This window comes from Delphinus delphis, chromosome 19 (genome assembly GCF_949987515.2).
Source record: "Delphinus delphis chromosome 19, mDelDel1.2, whole genome shotgun sequence".
Lineage (NCBI taxonomy): Eukaryota > Metazoa > Chordata > Mammalia > Artiodactyla > Delphinidae > Delphinus > Delphinus delphis.
The window spans coordinates 20353487-20369904 of NC_082701.1; the positions used below are offsets into that span (position 1 = coordinate 20353487).

General features: G+C 54.3%; 1 protein-coding gene across 1 annotated transcript; it reads left to right on the forward strand.

Annotated features, from left to right (window-relative positions):
* Positions 1 to 6958: 6958 nt before the first annotated feature.
* LOC132415296 (keratin, type I cytoskeletal 14-like) lies at positions 6959 to 11437 on the forward strand. Its single transcript, XM_059998583.1, has 8 exons — positions 6959 to 7559; positions 8818 to 8900; positions 9497 to 9653; positions 9808 to 9969; positions 10053 to 10178; positions 10279 to 10499; positions 10592 to 10638; positions 11171 to 11437. The coding sequence occupies exons 1-8, from the start codon at positions 7029 to 7031 to the stop codon at positions 11266 to 11268; spliced, it is 1425 nt and encodes a 474-aa protein (XP_059854566.1). The 5' UTR covers positions 6959 to 7028; the 3' UTR covers positions 11269 to 11437.
* Positions 11438 to 16418: the final 4981 nt, after the last annotated feature.

Sequence of the window (16418 nt, forward strand, 5' to 3'; positions counted from 1 at the left end):
GCTCCTTTCTTTCTACCCTTCAGGCTGGAAAGCCTTGCCGTTCTTGCGGGGTCTCCCGTACTCTCTCCCAGGGCCTGTTGCTCAAGGCTCCTGACACAGCTCTTGTGATTCCCGGGTGCTGAAGTTGCTGGCGCTGGTGTTCTCACAGCCACGCCCCTGTCTGGGAATGCTGCCTCCCACTCCACCCATGCAGGGATCTTCCTTCTTTCAAACCTGAGTCAAACCTTTCCAAGAAGGCTTCCATGTGCTATCCAACTCCCCGGCGGCTCCTCAGTTCTGGGCTCCCCTCAGCCTACGGAGCAGAGAAGGCTCTAGGCTCATTTGCCCTCTCGCTTTAGACTGGATGTCCCCAAGCATAAGGGCTGTGTCTCCCGTGTCAGACCAGAGTAATTCCAGTAAATTAACACACTGAACACCTGCTACATGAGAGAGACACTTTGTGGCTGGCCCCTGAAGGCACTGTACTAAACTATAATGGGGGGTGCACAGATCATAGAAGTACTGGGAGCGCTGAAAAAGGGGAAATCCAGGTGATCTGAGGTGAGGGGGTGGGACTCCCTGGGAGAGAAGTCCGCCAAACCCGTCCCTCATCTGGATAAGGGCAAGCGGCATCTTCCTTCCCTCTTTTCCCTTTGCTCCCCCCTCTCCCAAAGTGTGTTCCACACGGACGCCAGAGTAGCCCTTGTAAACACACCTGACAGTGTCATTGCCCTTCTTAGGACCCTTCAGTGCCCCCAGAGTTGTCAGGATAAAGTCTGAGCTCCTTAGCACAGCATTTGTCCCCCAGCCTCTGCTCTCAGTTCCATCAGGCAGATCCAGCCTTCAGCAGTGTGCTCCAGCAATGCTTAAGTGCTTGCATTCTCCAGCAGACCCATGTCTCACGCCTATGTGTCTTTGCTCAGGTGCTTCCTCGAGCAAATGGGATGTCCTTCCTCACTTCCTTAGCTTGCTTAGCATCTATTCATCGTCAAGGTTCAGCTAAGTGAAGAACTCCTCTAGGATGCTTGCCCACCTTGGGATGGGTGGGATGACTTCCCTTTCTCTGTGTTCCATCCATCCTTCACCCCCCAGCCCACCCATCAACCCACCCACCACCCATCCACCTTCCATTTTTCTATTTATCCATCCATTATCCTTCTATCCATCCATCCATCTGCCCACTCACCTGCCAATCCATCCGTCCATCCATCCATCCATCCATCCATCCTTCCACATTTCCTTACCATCTTCCCTTTCCTCCCTTCCTCCCTTCCTTGCCCCTCTCTCTTTCTCTTCTGTCTGTCTTTCACTGAGCATCTACTTTATGCCACACAGTCTACAGAAATCATATCTTAAATCTGTCTGTTGAACTGAGGCTTGGCCTCAAAGAGTGTGAGAGTTGGGCAGAAAGAGAAGACAGAAGAGGAAATTCGGGCAGAGGCTGGGAGATGAGTGGGGATGTAGGGGTAGTGAGAGAACTGGGCTGCTGCGGTGGAGCTCAGTTTGCACTGGGCATCACGGGTTATGGAGAACTTAAGTCTTATTTTTCTTGAACAGGGAGCTAATAGAGGGTTAGTGAAGCCATCTGTTGCTGGCCTTTGGTTACCTAACCGTTAATGTTCTTAACAACCCGAACGTGATTCTGGGGTTCAGGCACAGCTCTTTTCACCCTACACATTCTCACCCTGCCTAGCTCAGATTGCTGGCTAACAATCGTTAAACACTTGGCACTTTCAAAGCAGGTTCTGTTGTGTGACTTTGAACATGACCTTTCCCCTCTCTGGACCTCGGTTTCCCCATCTGTAAAGTTAAGAGACTTGTCTCGATGACCCTTGAAGCCCTTTCTGGCTCAGACTTTTGGGGACTCTCTGGCAGGAGGGGACCTGTCGTTGAAAAGTGAGGCTTACAGCCCAGGCGAGCTGGGATTGAATCCTGGCTGAGAAGCTTCCTTGCTGTGGACACTTGAGAATTTCCTCAACCTCTGAAACGTCTGCATCTAAAACGTGGGATGGTCAGTCTCTGTTCAGTCAGCTCTAGCAGCTGGCAGGCTCAGACGGGCCCATGGACACGGAAACACTTGAATCAGTCTATCCGGAAACACTTGAATCAGCCTATCCGTTGGGTCAGTGCAGGTTCTCACAGGATGCTTGGCCCAGATGGGAAGTCTGACCTGGGAAACCAGCGGGTGGTAGAGCTTTCTATGGGACAGGGCACCTGGGTGTTCCAGGCTCCTGATTGCCTCCTGGGCCTGCAATCCTACCTGCCAGCCTGCTCCTGGCCCCCGTGCTAGCCCTGCATTTCTGGCGACAGACATTCAGGTCCAGGTCAGTTCAGGTCCCAGATTGTCATTCTTAGAAGTGACAGCCCTCAGCTCTAGGAGACTTAACCCTTGCTGTACAGAGGTGGCTGGGACCTGGGGAGAGGGATGGAAAAAGTGAAGGGGCCTGGGCAGGGGAGAGTGTGGAGAGATGAGGAAGGAAGGGCAGGGAACACAGAACTCTGTCAGGAGGAGATGAGAAGCCCAGCCCTGGGCAGACCCTGGAGGGGAAGGTGGTCTGAGAATCGCAAGGAGGGCTCCACTGGTTACTTGACTGTGAACCTTTCTGGACCTCAGACTTCCTACCTGTGACATGGGGAGGACTTGACTGTCCCTTCCTTTCCCCCATGGCTGGTGGGGGGCTAAGAAAAGACTCTAGACATCAGTGGTTAGAGAAACACTTGGTGTCTCTTAAGGGAAGAGGCCTGGGCATACCTTAGGGCACAGAGATGGTTTGAGGGGGCCCAGACCGGCTTTGGGGCTGGACAAGAGAGGAAGAAAGAGTTCTTTCTTGGGCCTGGACCACTCCCCCAATCTCTCCTAAAAGCCACAGTCCCTCAAGTATGGATAAATGAGGCTCTAGAGCCAGTGGGCATCAAGAGCTCCTTCCCTCCACTGATGGATGCAAAAACCAGTGGGTGCAAGTTTAAAGAGAAACAGGATAAGTTGCATAGTCTCAAAGTATCTTCCTCAAAGTATTTATTAGTTTCAGCAAGAAAAATAATATCACAGTGGAGAAGCCTAGTAAACCCCACCTTAGCCAATGAACAAGGTTAATGTCACCAGCCCTAAGACACGTCAACACACGGACGCTTGAGATGATGGACTGAGAAGACCACAACGACACTTCTGTGCTTTTCTTGCCAAAATGCATCACCTCAATCTGATGTTGAGAAAATATCAGAAAAACCCAAACCGAGGGATATTTTCAAAATAACCGACCAGTACGCTTCAAAAGCGTCAAGGTCTTCAAAGAAAAGGAATGACGACGAGGGACTGTCACAGACTGCAGGAGACATGACAACAAGTGAGTGGAATCCTGGATTGGATCCTGCAACAAAAAAGGATCATTGGTGGAAAAACTGGTGAAATTCAAGTCTGTCGTTAATTAACAGTATTGGGTCAATGTTAATGTGTTGGTTTTGATTGTTGTATAATGTTTATGTGATCTGTTCATATTAGGGGAAGCTGGGTGAAGGGTACACACAGACTCTGTACAAATTTTGCAACTTTTTCTGAAAGTTTAAAATTATTTCAAAATAAAAAGTTAAAAAAAAAAGAGCTCTCTCCCCGAGCCGTTGTCTATTTGTGAAGGAGTCAGAGAAACTGGGTGACAGGGAGTGTGGATCAGAGACCTGAGAATTCCGTGCTTCCCTGCTGCTCCCTCCCTGGCACCTTTACATGTTGAGTTAGAGCTGCTCCCAGAAGCCTTCCGGACTGGCCCTGCCAACATCTTATCACAACCATCCCTCCAACAAATTTTCACCACTGCCTCTGCAACACGGATAATTCCGGGTCTGTTACATGGTGTAGTGGGTTGAAGAGTGTCCCGCTCAAATTCATGTGCACCCGGAACCTCAGAATGTGAACTGATTTGGAAATAGGGTCTTTGCAGATGTAAGAATTGAGAGAAGATCATACTGGATTAGGGTGGGCGCTAAATCCAATGAGTGTCCTTAGATAGAAAAGGACACATGGAGACACAGAGACACACGTGCTGTCCACGTGAAGACAGAGGCAGAGATTGGGGTTTTGTTGCCCCAAACCAAGGAATGCATGGAGCCGCCAGAAGTTGGCAGAGGCAAGGAAGGATTCTCTCCCAGCACATCCGTAGGGAGTGTGGCACCTTAATTTTAGACTTCACGCCTCCAGAACGGTGAGAGAAGATTCTCAGTTGTTTTTAACCACCAGGTTTGTGATAATTTACTTCTGCAGCCTCAGGAAATGAATACACATGAATTGCACTTTTCTTATGTTTGTTCATATCTTCAGTAATTCCGATGGGTAGCCTCTCTTTCCTTTCAGGCTGGGGGCTTCCAAAGAGACAGTCTCTTCCATTAGACCGGGCTCTGAGAGTAGGGCCTGTGCCTCCCTCCTCAGACTGGGCTGTCCCTAGGTCCCCTCCTTCCTTAGGATCCCATCCCCTGTGTGGTCCTCAGCACACAGTGTGAGCTCTGTGGGGGCTGCCTCGCCCTGCCCCTTCACCAGTTTGGATTGGCACTGGTCCGCCCTACCACAGGCTGGTGCCGGGAGACTCACCAACCACAAGACGCACTGCCCCAGGCTCCTGACATGCCACACAAAGCCTGCCTGGGACCCCAGAGGTTGGGGGGGGGGGTACTCCAGCTCCAACAGACAACCTCCCATCACATTAGCCACAGCTGCCCCCGAAAGCTGCCTCTCTTCACAATGTCAGGAACACCGGGCTGGGCTATTTGCATCTAGATCCCTGTGTGCAGGGGGAAGGGGACTGGCCTTAGGATCTGAGCCAGGGTCTAGTCCTGGGTGAGGGAGGAGATCAGACTTGATTCCCATGCTGGGATTCCAGGGTCCATGGAGGTAGGGAGGAGGCTGGCAAAGGTCTCTTCCTAGATGGTGTGCGTGAATTTATATGTCATGGGTTCCCTACCCTGCTTGTCTTTTGGATTCCCCTTGGAGAGGGGCAAGGAGGGAGGATCTTTTGGGTTCCACTGAACCAAGTGAGAGGGAAGAAGAGCTTTTCCTGTGTCCCGTGCTCCAGGGATTCTATCCGTGGTTCCCTGTGGTGGAGAGAGGGTGGTAGGTGGCACAGAGGAAGTGGGTGTTGGGCTCTGCACCCACTGGTGTCCCCCCGGCTCCCTCTGGACGCTGCATTCTTCTCTGGAGAGCACCCCATCCGTGCTCCACCCCACAGTTGACTGCAACATCTCCTAACAAAGGCTTTCTCCTTCAGCCCAAATCCCTGCTGCCTCTCACTGAGGAAGATGTAGGGCTGGGCCGGGGCTGCGGGAATCTCCTCTGGAAGGAGATTACGGGTCCCTGTCAGGCGTGGTCACTCGCTTACTCACATACTCACGTACTTGAGCGTCCTCAGCATGGCAGTTTTGTGGAGCCCACAGCCTCGAGTGTCTGTCTCAGCATTGTCTTCTGAGCCCCAGTGGCAGGGGGCGGGGAGGGCAGCTCCCTGACCTCTGCTTTGGGTTAGGGTGGGGGGAGAGGGAGGCATCGCTTCCCTGCAGGGAGCCATTGATCCTAGGAGGAGTGTTGGAACCTCTAGCAGGAGCTGTTAGGACCTGTCTGGGGAGATGGGACGCGTCAGGCAGCCCCAGACACGACCACATTCCTCCCAACATGCCTGCCGGGGTCCGTGGGGCTGAGGGGCGGCAGGAGGGCGGGGTGAGGCTGAAGGGGGTGCCTTTGGAGGTTGTCTGGGAGACCTGGCATAGCTGAGGGCCCCATATACAAACCTCCGAGGCAGAACTTGATGGACCCCTGGACGTGTCCCCTGACCCTCGGGCCCTCAGTAGTCCGGGACCCTTGAGTTCACTTTCAGGTGCCTGCACTCCTCCCGTCACCGAAAACAAACAAACCAACCCCAAACATTCCTTGAGTCAGCTCCACAAGGGGCTCAAACAAGTGTACCCGAGCCAGACCCTCCCACGAGGGGCTGCCCTGGGGGCCTGAGAAAACACCTGGGGCTGGAAGCAAAAAGGCCCCCTCCAGTCCTGTTCCAGTAGTGTTGCTTCACCCCCCTCTGGGGCCCAGACTGGGCTACAACAGTGCTACCCAGACTTTGTGCCACACTCAGCATACAAAACGCTTTCACATCCATTGCCACGTTGAATTCTCAGTGCTGACTCTGCAGTACTCCCACTTTACAGATGAGCAAACTGAGACTCCAAGGAGGGTCAGGGCCTGGGTCACACAGGAGTAAATAGCAGAGTCAGGACTCAGTCTGACTCCACGCACTTTCCCAGTGTCTCCTGTGACACCACCTGCCTTTGGCCAGACTGAGCAGCCAATGCCATGGGCCCAACCACAGATGTGTGGAGGATCTTAGGGTCTGTGCCTAGGGCTGGGGAGAGCCGCCTGGATTTCCCTTTACCGGGGGTGTCGGGAGAGAAGCCTGAGCCACCTGACTACTGGCTGGGCATGTTTCGGGGATGTGACAGGCCCCGTGGCACAGTCCAGCAGGTCAGAGTTGGGAGGGCCCCAAAACCTTGTTTCTTTTTATGGGTGGTAACGCTGAGGGGGCGTCTCTGTGCCCCGTGTGACCTTGCCATGCTGGTGTTCCTCCTGGAACATGGAGTGCTGGGCTTCCTCTAGGTGGATGTCAGAGACCCACCTAGTTAATGGGGGCTAACAAGTCACTAGGTTTACGGTGCAGAGACCCTCTCCCACCACCTGGCTGAGCCCGGCATGCAGAGGGCTGTGCTCCCAGGGCCCAAAGGGAAAGTGTAGCCTGTGGGCCCATACCTCCTCCTGTGACTCACACCTGGTGGGACAAGAAACCCGAAACACCCCGAACAATGAGTTTCCAGTAAAATATGACAGACATGATGGGGCGGAGGAGAGGAGGGATCTGACTGGGAGTTGGCACTGTCCCCTGGGTGATGAAAGCCAAGGGGAATGGAAAATGCCAGGCCCGCCCTCACCCAGGAGTATAAAGCCTTGCATCCCTTCCTAACTCACCCAAGCACCTTTCTCTTCTCTCTGCCGACTCACTCGCTCGCTCACTTCCCTCCTTGACACCATGACCAGCCGCCAGGGCACATCTTCCAGCTCTATGAAGGGCTCCTATGTCATCAGCGGTGGCTCCAGCTGCGGGTCTTCCGCCAGGGCCGGAGGCTCCTTCCGGGCCCCCAGCGCCTACGGGGGCCTGTCCTCCTCCCGCTACTCCTCCGGGGGTGTCTGTGGGGTGGGGGGCGGCTATGGTGGCAACTACAGCAGCAGCAGCAGCTTCGGTGGGGCCATGGGTAGCGGCTTCGGTGGAGGATACGGCGGTGGGGCTGGTGGCGGCTACGGTGGTGGCTTCGTTGGTGGCTCAGGTGGTGGCGTGTGTGGCGGCTTTGGCGGTGGTGATGGGCTCCTGGTGGCCAGTGAGAAGGTGACCATGCAGAACCTCAACGACCGCCTGGCCTCCTACCTGGACAAGGTACGCGCCCTGGAGGAGGCCAACACTGACCTGGAGGTGAAGATCCGCGACTGGTACCAGAAGCAACGGCCCACTGAGATCAGGGACTACAGCGCCTACTTCAGGACCATCGAGGACCTGAGGAACAAGGTGCGTGGACCAGGCAGCGGGAGGTGCCGCTCCGGCCAGCTCATTTAGGAGCAATGGCTGCTTCAGGCCACTGGTTACTTGGGATTCTTAGGCAGAAGAGCTTCCAGCTCCAGATCCCTTCTTTTGGCTCTAGATGCCTCCAACAGAGCTGGTCTATGAGAAGATGGTCTCCCTTCCCCTATCTTGTTCATGCCTCTCTGAGCTCCAGATTCTCAGACCACAAGAGACCAGGGATTCCTACCCTTACGTTTTACAGAGGAAGAAGCTGAAGCTTTGGGCTGTCTGCCCAAGGTCACACAGCAAATTAATGGCCGAGCCAAGCCTAAAGCCCTAGTGCCCCACCTGCCAGTACAGGAGGCAGCAACCCGTTCTCCAGCACAGGGGAGGAGTGAGGCTCTAACTGCTCCAGGCTACACATCCAAGTCACTCATTAGCTCATTAGTCTGGGCTGTGGCGGCTGCTGCCCGTGCGCCCTGGCACGGGTGGCCCCTCCCCACAGCCAGGAGGGCATGGAAAACCCACAGAGACAGTCACCGGTGGCCCACTTTACGTGCCCTGCGTAGGAGAGGGCCTGGGGGGCTTGTGTTATCTGACTCCAGCCCCCGTTCCTTGCTCCCATGTCACCTCAGGAACCTGCGGACCCTGCTTCCCTTGGTGTCTGGCTCTGATGCTTTGAGTGGATTAGGGAAATCAGATGATGAGGGAGGGAACTCTAGCCAGTCCAGGGTTCTACCTTTGTTTGCTTTCCTTTTGCTTCTTCTTGTCGAATCCCCTGTGCCAGCTGGATCTCAACTTTTGGGAAAGCCCCACTTTGAGGTCCTGTGCTCTGAAGACTTGAAAAGGAGTGTACGTGCCTACAGAGGACTGGCAGGGCTGACTTGTGCAGTGAGAGCAGAATTCAGATCCGGAAGGGGGTCTGGAGAGTCCGGTCACTCCCCTCCTCTGTGGGTCGGGCACTCGAGGGCCTGAGACTCATCTCAGGCTTTGCAGCAACTCAGTGGTAGATACAGGATCAGAACTCAAGGGCTTTTTATCTAAGGTCAGGGCTCTTTCTACCCATTCTGCTGACCACGAGTAGCCAAGTCCTGGGTCAAATCTGGACCACTGTGAGTTACCCTTTAGGCTGCCGTGGCAAAGGCTTGTGGGGAGTAGCAGGGACTCAGGCAGAAGTATGAAGGCAAAGTCCTGGTGCAGGCTGCAGTCAGGTCTGGCTAGTGCTGTCCACTGGACCAACGACCTGTGCCCTTTCCGCCTGCAGATCCTTGCGGCCACTGTGGACAATGCTAACATCGTGTTGCAGATTGACAATGCCCGCCTGGCCGCTGATGACTTCCGCACCAAGTGAGTTTGCAGTGGTGTTTCAGAGCATCCCGTCTCCCCTGGGTTGGGCATTTTTGGAGAAGTGTTCCCTGAACAGAGCTGGAATGTGCCACAATGGCTGTGTTGAAAACCCCTTGGGGTGTTTGTAAAAATACGAGACTCTTGGGCCCCACCTTTGGGGTTTGGATTCAGTTATTATTATTATTTTTTCATTCAGTTATTTTTAATAGGCTACCTGGGTGATCCTGACCCACAGCCAGATTAGGGGGCCACTGCTTTAGGGAGGGGCAGTCCCCACTTCCCCGCCTGCCCCTGAAGTGCAGGAGGTAGTCCTATCTGGAGGCCTTGTGTGTTACTGGCTGGCTGAAGCCAGAAGCATCGCCCCTCCGTGAATTCTATAGCACGATCAACTGTCTTATTCTTGGCACTGTCCCCCTCCCCAGAATTTCAGATCTGAGGAATAATGGGCTCTGTGTCCATCCGTGCCATCTTCAAGACTGGCTCACTAAACTGCCCACAGGATGCCAACTATGGGCAGAAGCTGCAGGGGGAAGAGAACAGAGCCTTCAGTGTGGCCAGGGAGGGTGTCTCATTCCTTTTTCCCTGGGTCATTCCAGGTACGAGACGGAGCTGAACTTGCGCTTGAGTGTGGAGGCCGACATCAACGGCCTCCGCAGGGTGCTGGATGAGCTGACCCTGGCCAGAGCTGACCTGGAGATGCAGATCGAGAGCCTGAAGGAGGAGCTGGCCTACCTCCGGAAGAACCACGAGGAGGTGAGAACCAAATGGAAAAGCCAGCTTAGAGGGTTAGCTGGGAGGGAGGAGATGGTGGAGAGGAATGTTCAGACCTGGAACACCTCTGACTAGGGAGCCCTAATCGGTTGCCATAGTGAGGCCCCTGACTGTGGACCATTCTTTGGTTGTGCAGGAAATGGCTAACCTGCGAGGCCAGGTGGGCGGGGATATCAACGTGGAGATGGATGCCGTCCCCGGCGTGGACCTGAGCCGCGTCCTGAACGAGATGCGCGAACAGTACGAGAAGATGGCGGAGAAGAACCGCAAGGACGCCGAGGACTGGTTCTTCAGCAAGGTGGGTGGCATTCGGAGTGGAAGGGACCCAGGACGCCTGCCTCCGTGGAACTTCCAGTGCCAACGATGTTTTCTTTTCTGCAGACAGAGGAACTGAACCGCGAGGTGGCCAGCAGCAGCGAGATGGTGCAGAGCAGCAAGAGCGAGATCTCAGAGCTCCGGCGCACCATGCAGAACCTGGAGATCGAGCTGCAGTCCCATCTCAGCATGGTAGGGGCGCTGCCAGGCTTGGGGGGCGGCGTGCCCAGGGTCCTGGAGGGAGAGAATGACCACCCTCATGGATTCCTGATCTTCTTTCCTTCCCTCACAGAAATCATCCCTGGAGAACAGCCTGGAGGAAACCAAAAACCGCTACTGCCTGCAGCTGTCCCAGATCCAGGGGCTCATCTGCAACGTGGAGGAGCAGCTGGCCCAGCTGCGCTGCGAGATGGAGCAGCAGAGCCAGGAGTACAAGATCCTTCTGGACGTGAAGACGCGGCTGGAGCAGGAGATCGCCACCTACCGCCGCCTGCTGGAGGGCGAGGATGCCCGGTGCGTAGGGGCCCCCTCTCAGTCCCGCTCCGCCCTGTTCACTCACTGCCCCCTGTGTGTCTGATCATTTTGCCCCTTTTCTGTCTTCACAGCTTCCCCACCTCCCAGTTCTCCTCTGGCTCTCAGTCATCCAGAGATGGTAAGAATTTCCTCCTCATCAAGCCTGGACTCAAGACCACCCCCTGTCTCCCAGCATGTCTAGGATGTTAGATGGGAGCTTCTGGAGGGGTTGAGCTAGGGTTTTCTCACCCAGTACCCCTTATGCACCTCTGTGGGTAGAAGAAGCCATTTCCTAAACCCTCCTTATGGCGAGGAGTTGGTGGCCCCCTATGTGTGGCAGATCCCATAGTTCTGGCGGTCAGCATCAGGGACAGAGCCCCACATGGGTCTTCCCACCAAGACCAGTCCATTTGGGCAGATCTGGATGGAACCATTTTGGGCTGAGTTATTAGGAAGCTCCAGTCTGAAGACACAGACTCTGCCCCTGACCTTAGGGAGCTCTAGTCTGAAAGAAATGTGCTGATGATATCCGTGCCGGGGCGAGAGCAGCGGGTGAAGTGGTAATCAGGGGAGAGGGCAGCAGGGAGACAGTTTGTTTAAGTGCCCTCGCACTCCTGATTTCTCCATTGCCTATCCGCCGCTGAAAACACCCTCTCTCCCCTCTTCCCCAGTGACCTCCTCCAGTCGTCAGATTCGCACCAAAGTCTTGGATGTGCAGGATGGCAAGTTGGTGTCCTCCCACGAGCAGATCGTTCGCACCAAGAACTAAAGCTGCTCTGCGCTGTTCAGGCCTAGAAAGCTCCCCATGTGGACACAGATTTCACTGGGTGAATCCCCTGTCCTGTCCCCCACCCCCCCACCGCAAGCACTTCACACCTGAGCCTTGTTTCACCCTTGCCCCTCCCAGCAATCAATAAAGCTTCATTATCTGAATTGCACAGCTATCGCCTCTGCCTGGTCATTGTCAGGAGGGGTGGTGGGGAGAAAGCGGAGGAAGCATCTCTTTGGAGCTCTCATAGCACCTGGCTATGTCATCCGGGGCTGGGAGAAAGGACCTGGGGGCAGATCAGGCCCAGGTCCCAAGATGGCTTTCGCCATCGCAGAAGATAGATGTGTGTACCAGGTCATTTGTGGTGTCTCCTGGGGCATGGAGGAACATGCATTCATTTACTCACTGATCCATTTACTTATTCGTTCAACAGGTATTATTGAGTGACTTTTGTAAGCCAGGCACTGTGCTAGGTGAGGGATTTCTTAACACTTTGGTCTTTAGGGATTCCTTTGAGTATATATTGAAAACTGTAGATCTCTTCCCATGCCCAATAAGCATACACACATTTGCATATAATTCATGAGATTCACGGGCTCCCTAGAGCTCATCAGTTGAGGTCCATGAACCCAGTCAGAACTCATGTTTTACTGAGAGTCTTGTCTCCCTCCATTCCACCTGCCCTTGCCTTCACAGCTGGGTCTGAATCCTGCCTGCTCTTAGTTGACATAGAGTAAGTTGATTAGCATTGCCAAGCCTCAGTTTCCACATCTGTAAGGTGGGCACAATGACAGTACCTACCCCGGGAGCTTTTTGTGAGGATTTGCATGTCAGGCCTCTACCACAGTGCCTGGGACAGTGCAGGCTCAGGGCACGGCTGTGTGAGTGACACTGTGTGAGTTACCTCTTGTCCATGGTGGCTCTCGTCCATAATGAGAGCTTTTCTTAGAGGCTTGGGAACAGGCTGACTGGTTTCTAACCCTGGCTTTGTTCTCCTTTTACAGTTTAAAAATATCTTTATTGGAGTATAATTGCTTTACAATGTTGTGTTAGTTTCTGCTGTACAACAAAGTGAATCAGCTATACGTATACATATATCCCCATATCCACTCCCTCTTGAGCCTCCCTCCCACACTTCCTATCCCACCCCTCTAGGTCATCACAAAACATCGAGCTGACTGTGTCTTTATTCCTGCCCTGCCTGGCTCTGTTCTGAATCAGCTCCATGACCTTGGAGAGTCTCTGTTTCCCCATTTATTCAGGAAGCATGGTGAACTCTGCTTCTCGGAGTTATATGGGAATCCAGGGAGTGAGTGCACATCTAGAGCCAGGGCGGTAGGAGGCTCCTCCCGTGGGGAGTGTCTTTTCCTCTCTTTGGGGGGTTGGAAAAAGAGAAGGAAGGGGAGGACATCCACCTGAGCGAGGTGGGGAGGGCTCACCGCCCCAAGCTAGGGAAGAGTTGACTAGGAACTGTGTCACTTTCTACAGCTCATTCATTTAGCCACGTGAATGAAGCTTTGAGGGGGAGTCAAGGGTGGGACTAGGGTTAAAGAAAAGACTTAGTCTTTGAAGGCAAGGGGACCAAAAGCCTGGGCTGGAATCAGACATCCTGAGTTGGAGTCACGGCTCCTACCCTGACTAGCCGGGAAGGATCTGCGCAAGATCCCCTTTTGCAAAACAGGCAACGACAACCCTCCCTGCACGAGGCCGTGGAGGATTAAATGATCTCATGTAGGAATGGGTTTAGCGTTGTAGTTGGCACGCAGCTCGTGCTCCATAAATGGAAGTGTAAGAGTGTGAGTTATTAGGAAAAGGAATGAAGTCATATTGGTTTCTTTGACCTCATTTTCACCTCAGGAAAGGAGGCCTGAAACTCTGGGATGTCTCTTTACTTGAGTTTTGGCTCTAAAAAGGGTTTATCTGGGGTGATCTCTGGGTGAGGGTGAGCCATTCTGGAGGTGAGTGACAGAGTTTTGGAGGAATGAGGGGACAGTTCGGGGAGGCGGGAGGTTTGAATGACCTTCCTCGGAGACTGGGAAGGGATGGTTTTATGGCCCTAAACGTGATAGGACCCTGGTGGGGAGGGGCTGCGTGATGTTCCTAGGGATGCTGGACCCTGGGGACCAGCGTTCTCAGCTGGGCAATGAGCTCAAGTGGCATGGAGTCTGGGGAGTGGTCCACATTTGGGAGGCCACGTGGGCCTGGGCAGAGAGCAAAACATACCCTTAGTCACCGATGAGGACTGCATTAAGAATCCCCAGACATCACTCTGCCTTGGAGGTGGTACCAGATTAAAGTTTCCACCCCCAGAGGAGAGCTGCTTTAGAGGAATATGGAAATGTGAGATTTCTTAGACCTGACTGTGGGGGGCTGGGCTTCCTGTCCTTGTGGGTAGCTGCTAGATGGGGAAGGTGTAGCTGGGGGCCGCCTGCCAGGAGGCAGGCTCAGAGGTGGGAGGGAAGGAAGTCAAGCAGTGGGCTTTGAGGTGGTCCCACCCTGTATGCTGGGCCCTAGAGGGAAGGAGCGGACAGGCAAGTGTCTCAGAGTCCCACACAGAGCCCACTGGCTCACCACCATACCCCACTAGGGAGAGTGAGGCCAACACTTTATGTCCAGCTGCTGACCAGCGCTCTCGTCCACAGGCCCTGGTGCCACAACTACCCACCCAGCTAAAGACCTGGGCCATTCCCTCTGACGAAGGCAAGGCCGCCTACCCCCTCGTCACCCCAGATCTAGATGATAGGAAACTAGGAGAGTGACTTCATAGCACAGTCTAGTGCAGGCAGCAGGAGCTGTCTCTCAGAGTCCTGGGGCCGGTCGCGGGGCCCCTCTGGCTCCACTTCCCCCAAAGCAATTAGGAAGGATGACCCTCTCTCCGCCCTCAGAACACAGCACAGAAGGGCAGTGCTGAAAGGCTGCAGAGATCGCTCCTCCAACCTCCTCCTCTTCGGAGCCGGCTCCAGGTCACACAGATGGAAAGTGGCTAAGCCCAGCCCCGCTTCCTGGTCAGGCTTGTGCTCATTCCTGTTCTGTAGTCTCTCGGGATGAAGCTGAGAGCCCAACAGGACCAAGATGAATTTCTCCTAGCTGACTCCAAGGTTTTTGTTTCATGGGACAGTGCCCATTTTGATATTCTGGGTCTCCTTTAGTTTGGGGGTGCTCCTTTTTATTGTGAAAAGACCTCAAACATGTCCAGGGGCCGGTACAGGCAACAGGTGGTCTACCTCCCTATATGGTTGTCTGATCAGGTGAAGGGCACGTCCTCACGGCAGCAGGTGACCTGGTTTGGGTAATGTAGCCAGCTAGTCCCATGGGCTGGTGTTGGATGAGGCAGCCCCAGGGAGGCCTGAAGCCCAGGAAGATGGCGGTCCCGACGTCCTGACGGGATCCTCACTGAGATCGGATGCTGCCATAAAGGGGACCAGGGGGCGCTAGGGACTTCCAGGGCAATGCCTGGACTCAGGCAGACACAAGACAGGCACCAGCTCCGAGGGCTGCCCTTTGCCAGGCCAGCACTTTCCTGATGGGGTTCCCAGTGCAGTACTAGCCGCTGTCGGGAATGCCTGGGAAAGAAAGTTTTCTTCCTTTTTCTGATGAACTTTGGGGTGACGGCATGGGAGAGAGGGTGAAAAGAGACACAGAGAGATGGAGAGAAATAGACATGCATATAGACAGAGAGAGAGAAAGAGAGAGAGAGGAGTCAGAGAAAAAGAGACAGAAACAGAATCAGAGAAAGACAAGAGTGAAGGCCCTGGGCTTCACTGGAGTCTTACCTGGAGGCCTGGAGGGTCTTTGACGGAAGAAACCATGATCCTCCAACCTTTGTGTGCCCTTCTCCTCAGCGCCGCTTAGCACAGGTGGATGGGAGCTCAACAGCCTAGGAGGATGGACTTATTAACGAGAGGGCTGAGAGCTGAAGTTGTCCACATAGTCCAAGGGGAAGCTGGGGGCAGACACTGCCATTGACAGTCGGGAAAACGTCTTGCTGTGTGCCAAACCCCCACCCACAGATATACAATATTAGCTCTTTTGAGCCTCACAGCAACCCGGTGAGGTCAGAACTGTTTTTCACCACCAAAATCCTTTGCTTGACAACTCACTGCCCTTTGGCCATACTGGCCTCTGTTCTGTGGCCGTATTGCTTCTCCTCACCTCAGGACATTTGCACATGCTCTGTCTCACCACCCCCCCCCCAACCCACTGCATGGCCCAGGATGCTCTTCTACTGGCTCACTCGTACTCACCCTTCACTCAAGGGTCTCTTTCTCATGGCGACACTCGCTGATCTTCCTGACCGGGCCACACCCTCATTATGTGTATCCCATTCGCCTATGGACAGCACTGCCCTTGTTGCGGAGTACGGGCTCTAGGCACGCGGGCTTCAGTAGTTGTGGCTCACGGGCTCTAGAGCGCAGGCGCAGTAGCTGTGGCGCGTGGGCTTGCTCCGCGGCATGCGGGATCTTCCCGGACCAGGGGTCGAACCCGTGTCCCCTGCATCGGCAGGCGGGTTCCCAACCACTGCGCCACCAGGGAAGTCCCGAGAGGAACTGGAGGGAGCTGCAAGTGTGCACATTCTCTGAGGTACACAGGGTGTGTGGGAGCACTGTATGGTTTAGTTAGGGGGTCTGGGGAATTGTGGGAGATGGGGCCGGAATGAAAGATTGGGATGGGCCTTGGATGCCAGGAATGTGGACCCTGTCTTGGGGGTGAAAGGAAGTCAGCGACGGTCAGATAGGAAAGTCTACTCCGCTTTGTGCGTGGAGAAGGAGTTAGAAAGCCTGAAAGAAGCAGGGAGAACAGCCAGGAGCTGGTGGCAAAGGTCTGGGTGAGGGCAGAGTGGAGAGGGACTCAGGGGGCTGAACGAGCAGAGGCCAGTCTAACATTTCTCGGGTGCTTCTCATGCATCTCTTACTAGGAGATGGGCTGACTACTAATATCATCATTTTATAAAAGAGGGAGCAAAGGCATAGAGTAGTCAAGTAACTTACCAAAGTCAAACAGCTAGTGAGCTTTGAGCTGGGATTGAGCTCAGGTAGCCTGGCATCAGAGCCCGCTCTCTTCTTGCCTTGTCCACCGGAATATGCTCTGACTTTCTGCCAGGGACAGTGGCTTGTAAATTCCAGGAGGGCAGGATAAGTCACACATCTCAG

What these genes read in the sequence shown, in the direction of transcription:
- LOC132415296 (XM_059998583.1), top strand. Translation starts at nt 7,029, where the DNA reads ATGACCAGCCGCCAGGGCACATCTTCCAGCTCTATGAAGGGCTCCTAT. An exon ending in TCGAGGACCTGAGGAACAAG is followed by an intron (nt 7,560 to 8,817) that starts GTGCGTGGACCA and finishes TTCCGCCTGCAG; the next exon opens with ATCCTTGCGGCCACTGTGGA. An exon ending in AGGACTGGTTCTTCAGCAAG is followed by an intron (nt 9,970 to 10,052) that starts GTGGGTGGCATT and finishes TCTTTTCTGCAG; the next exon opens with ACAGAGGAACTGAACCGCGA.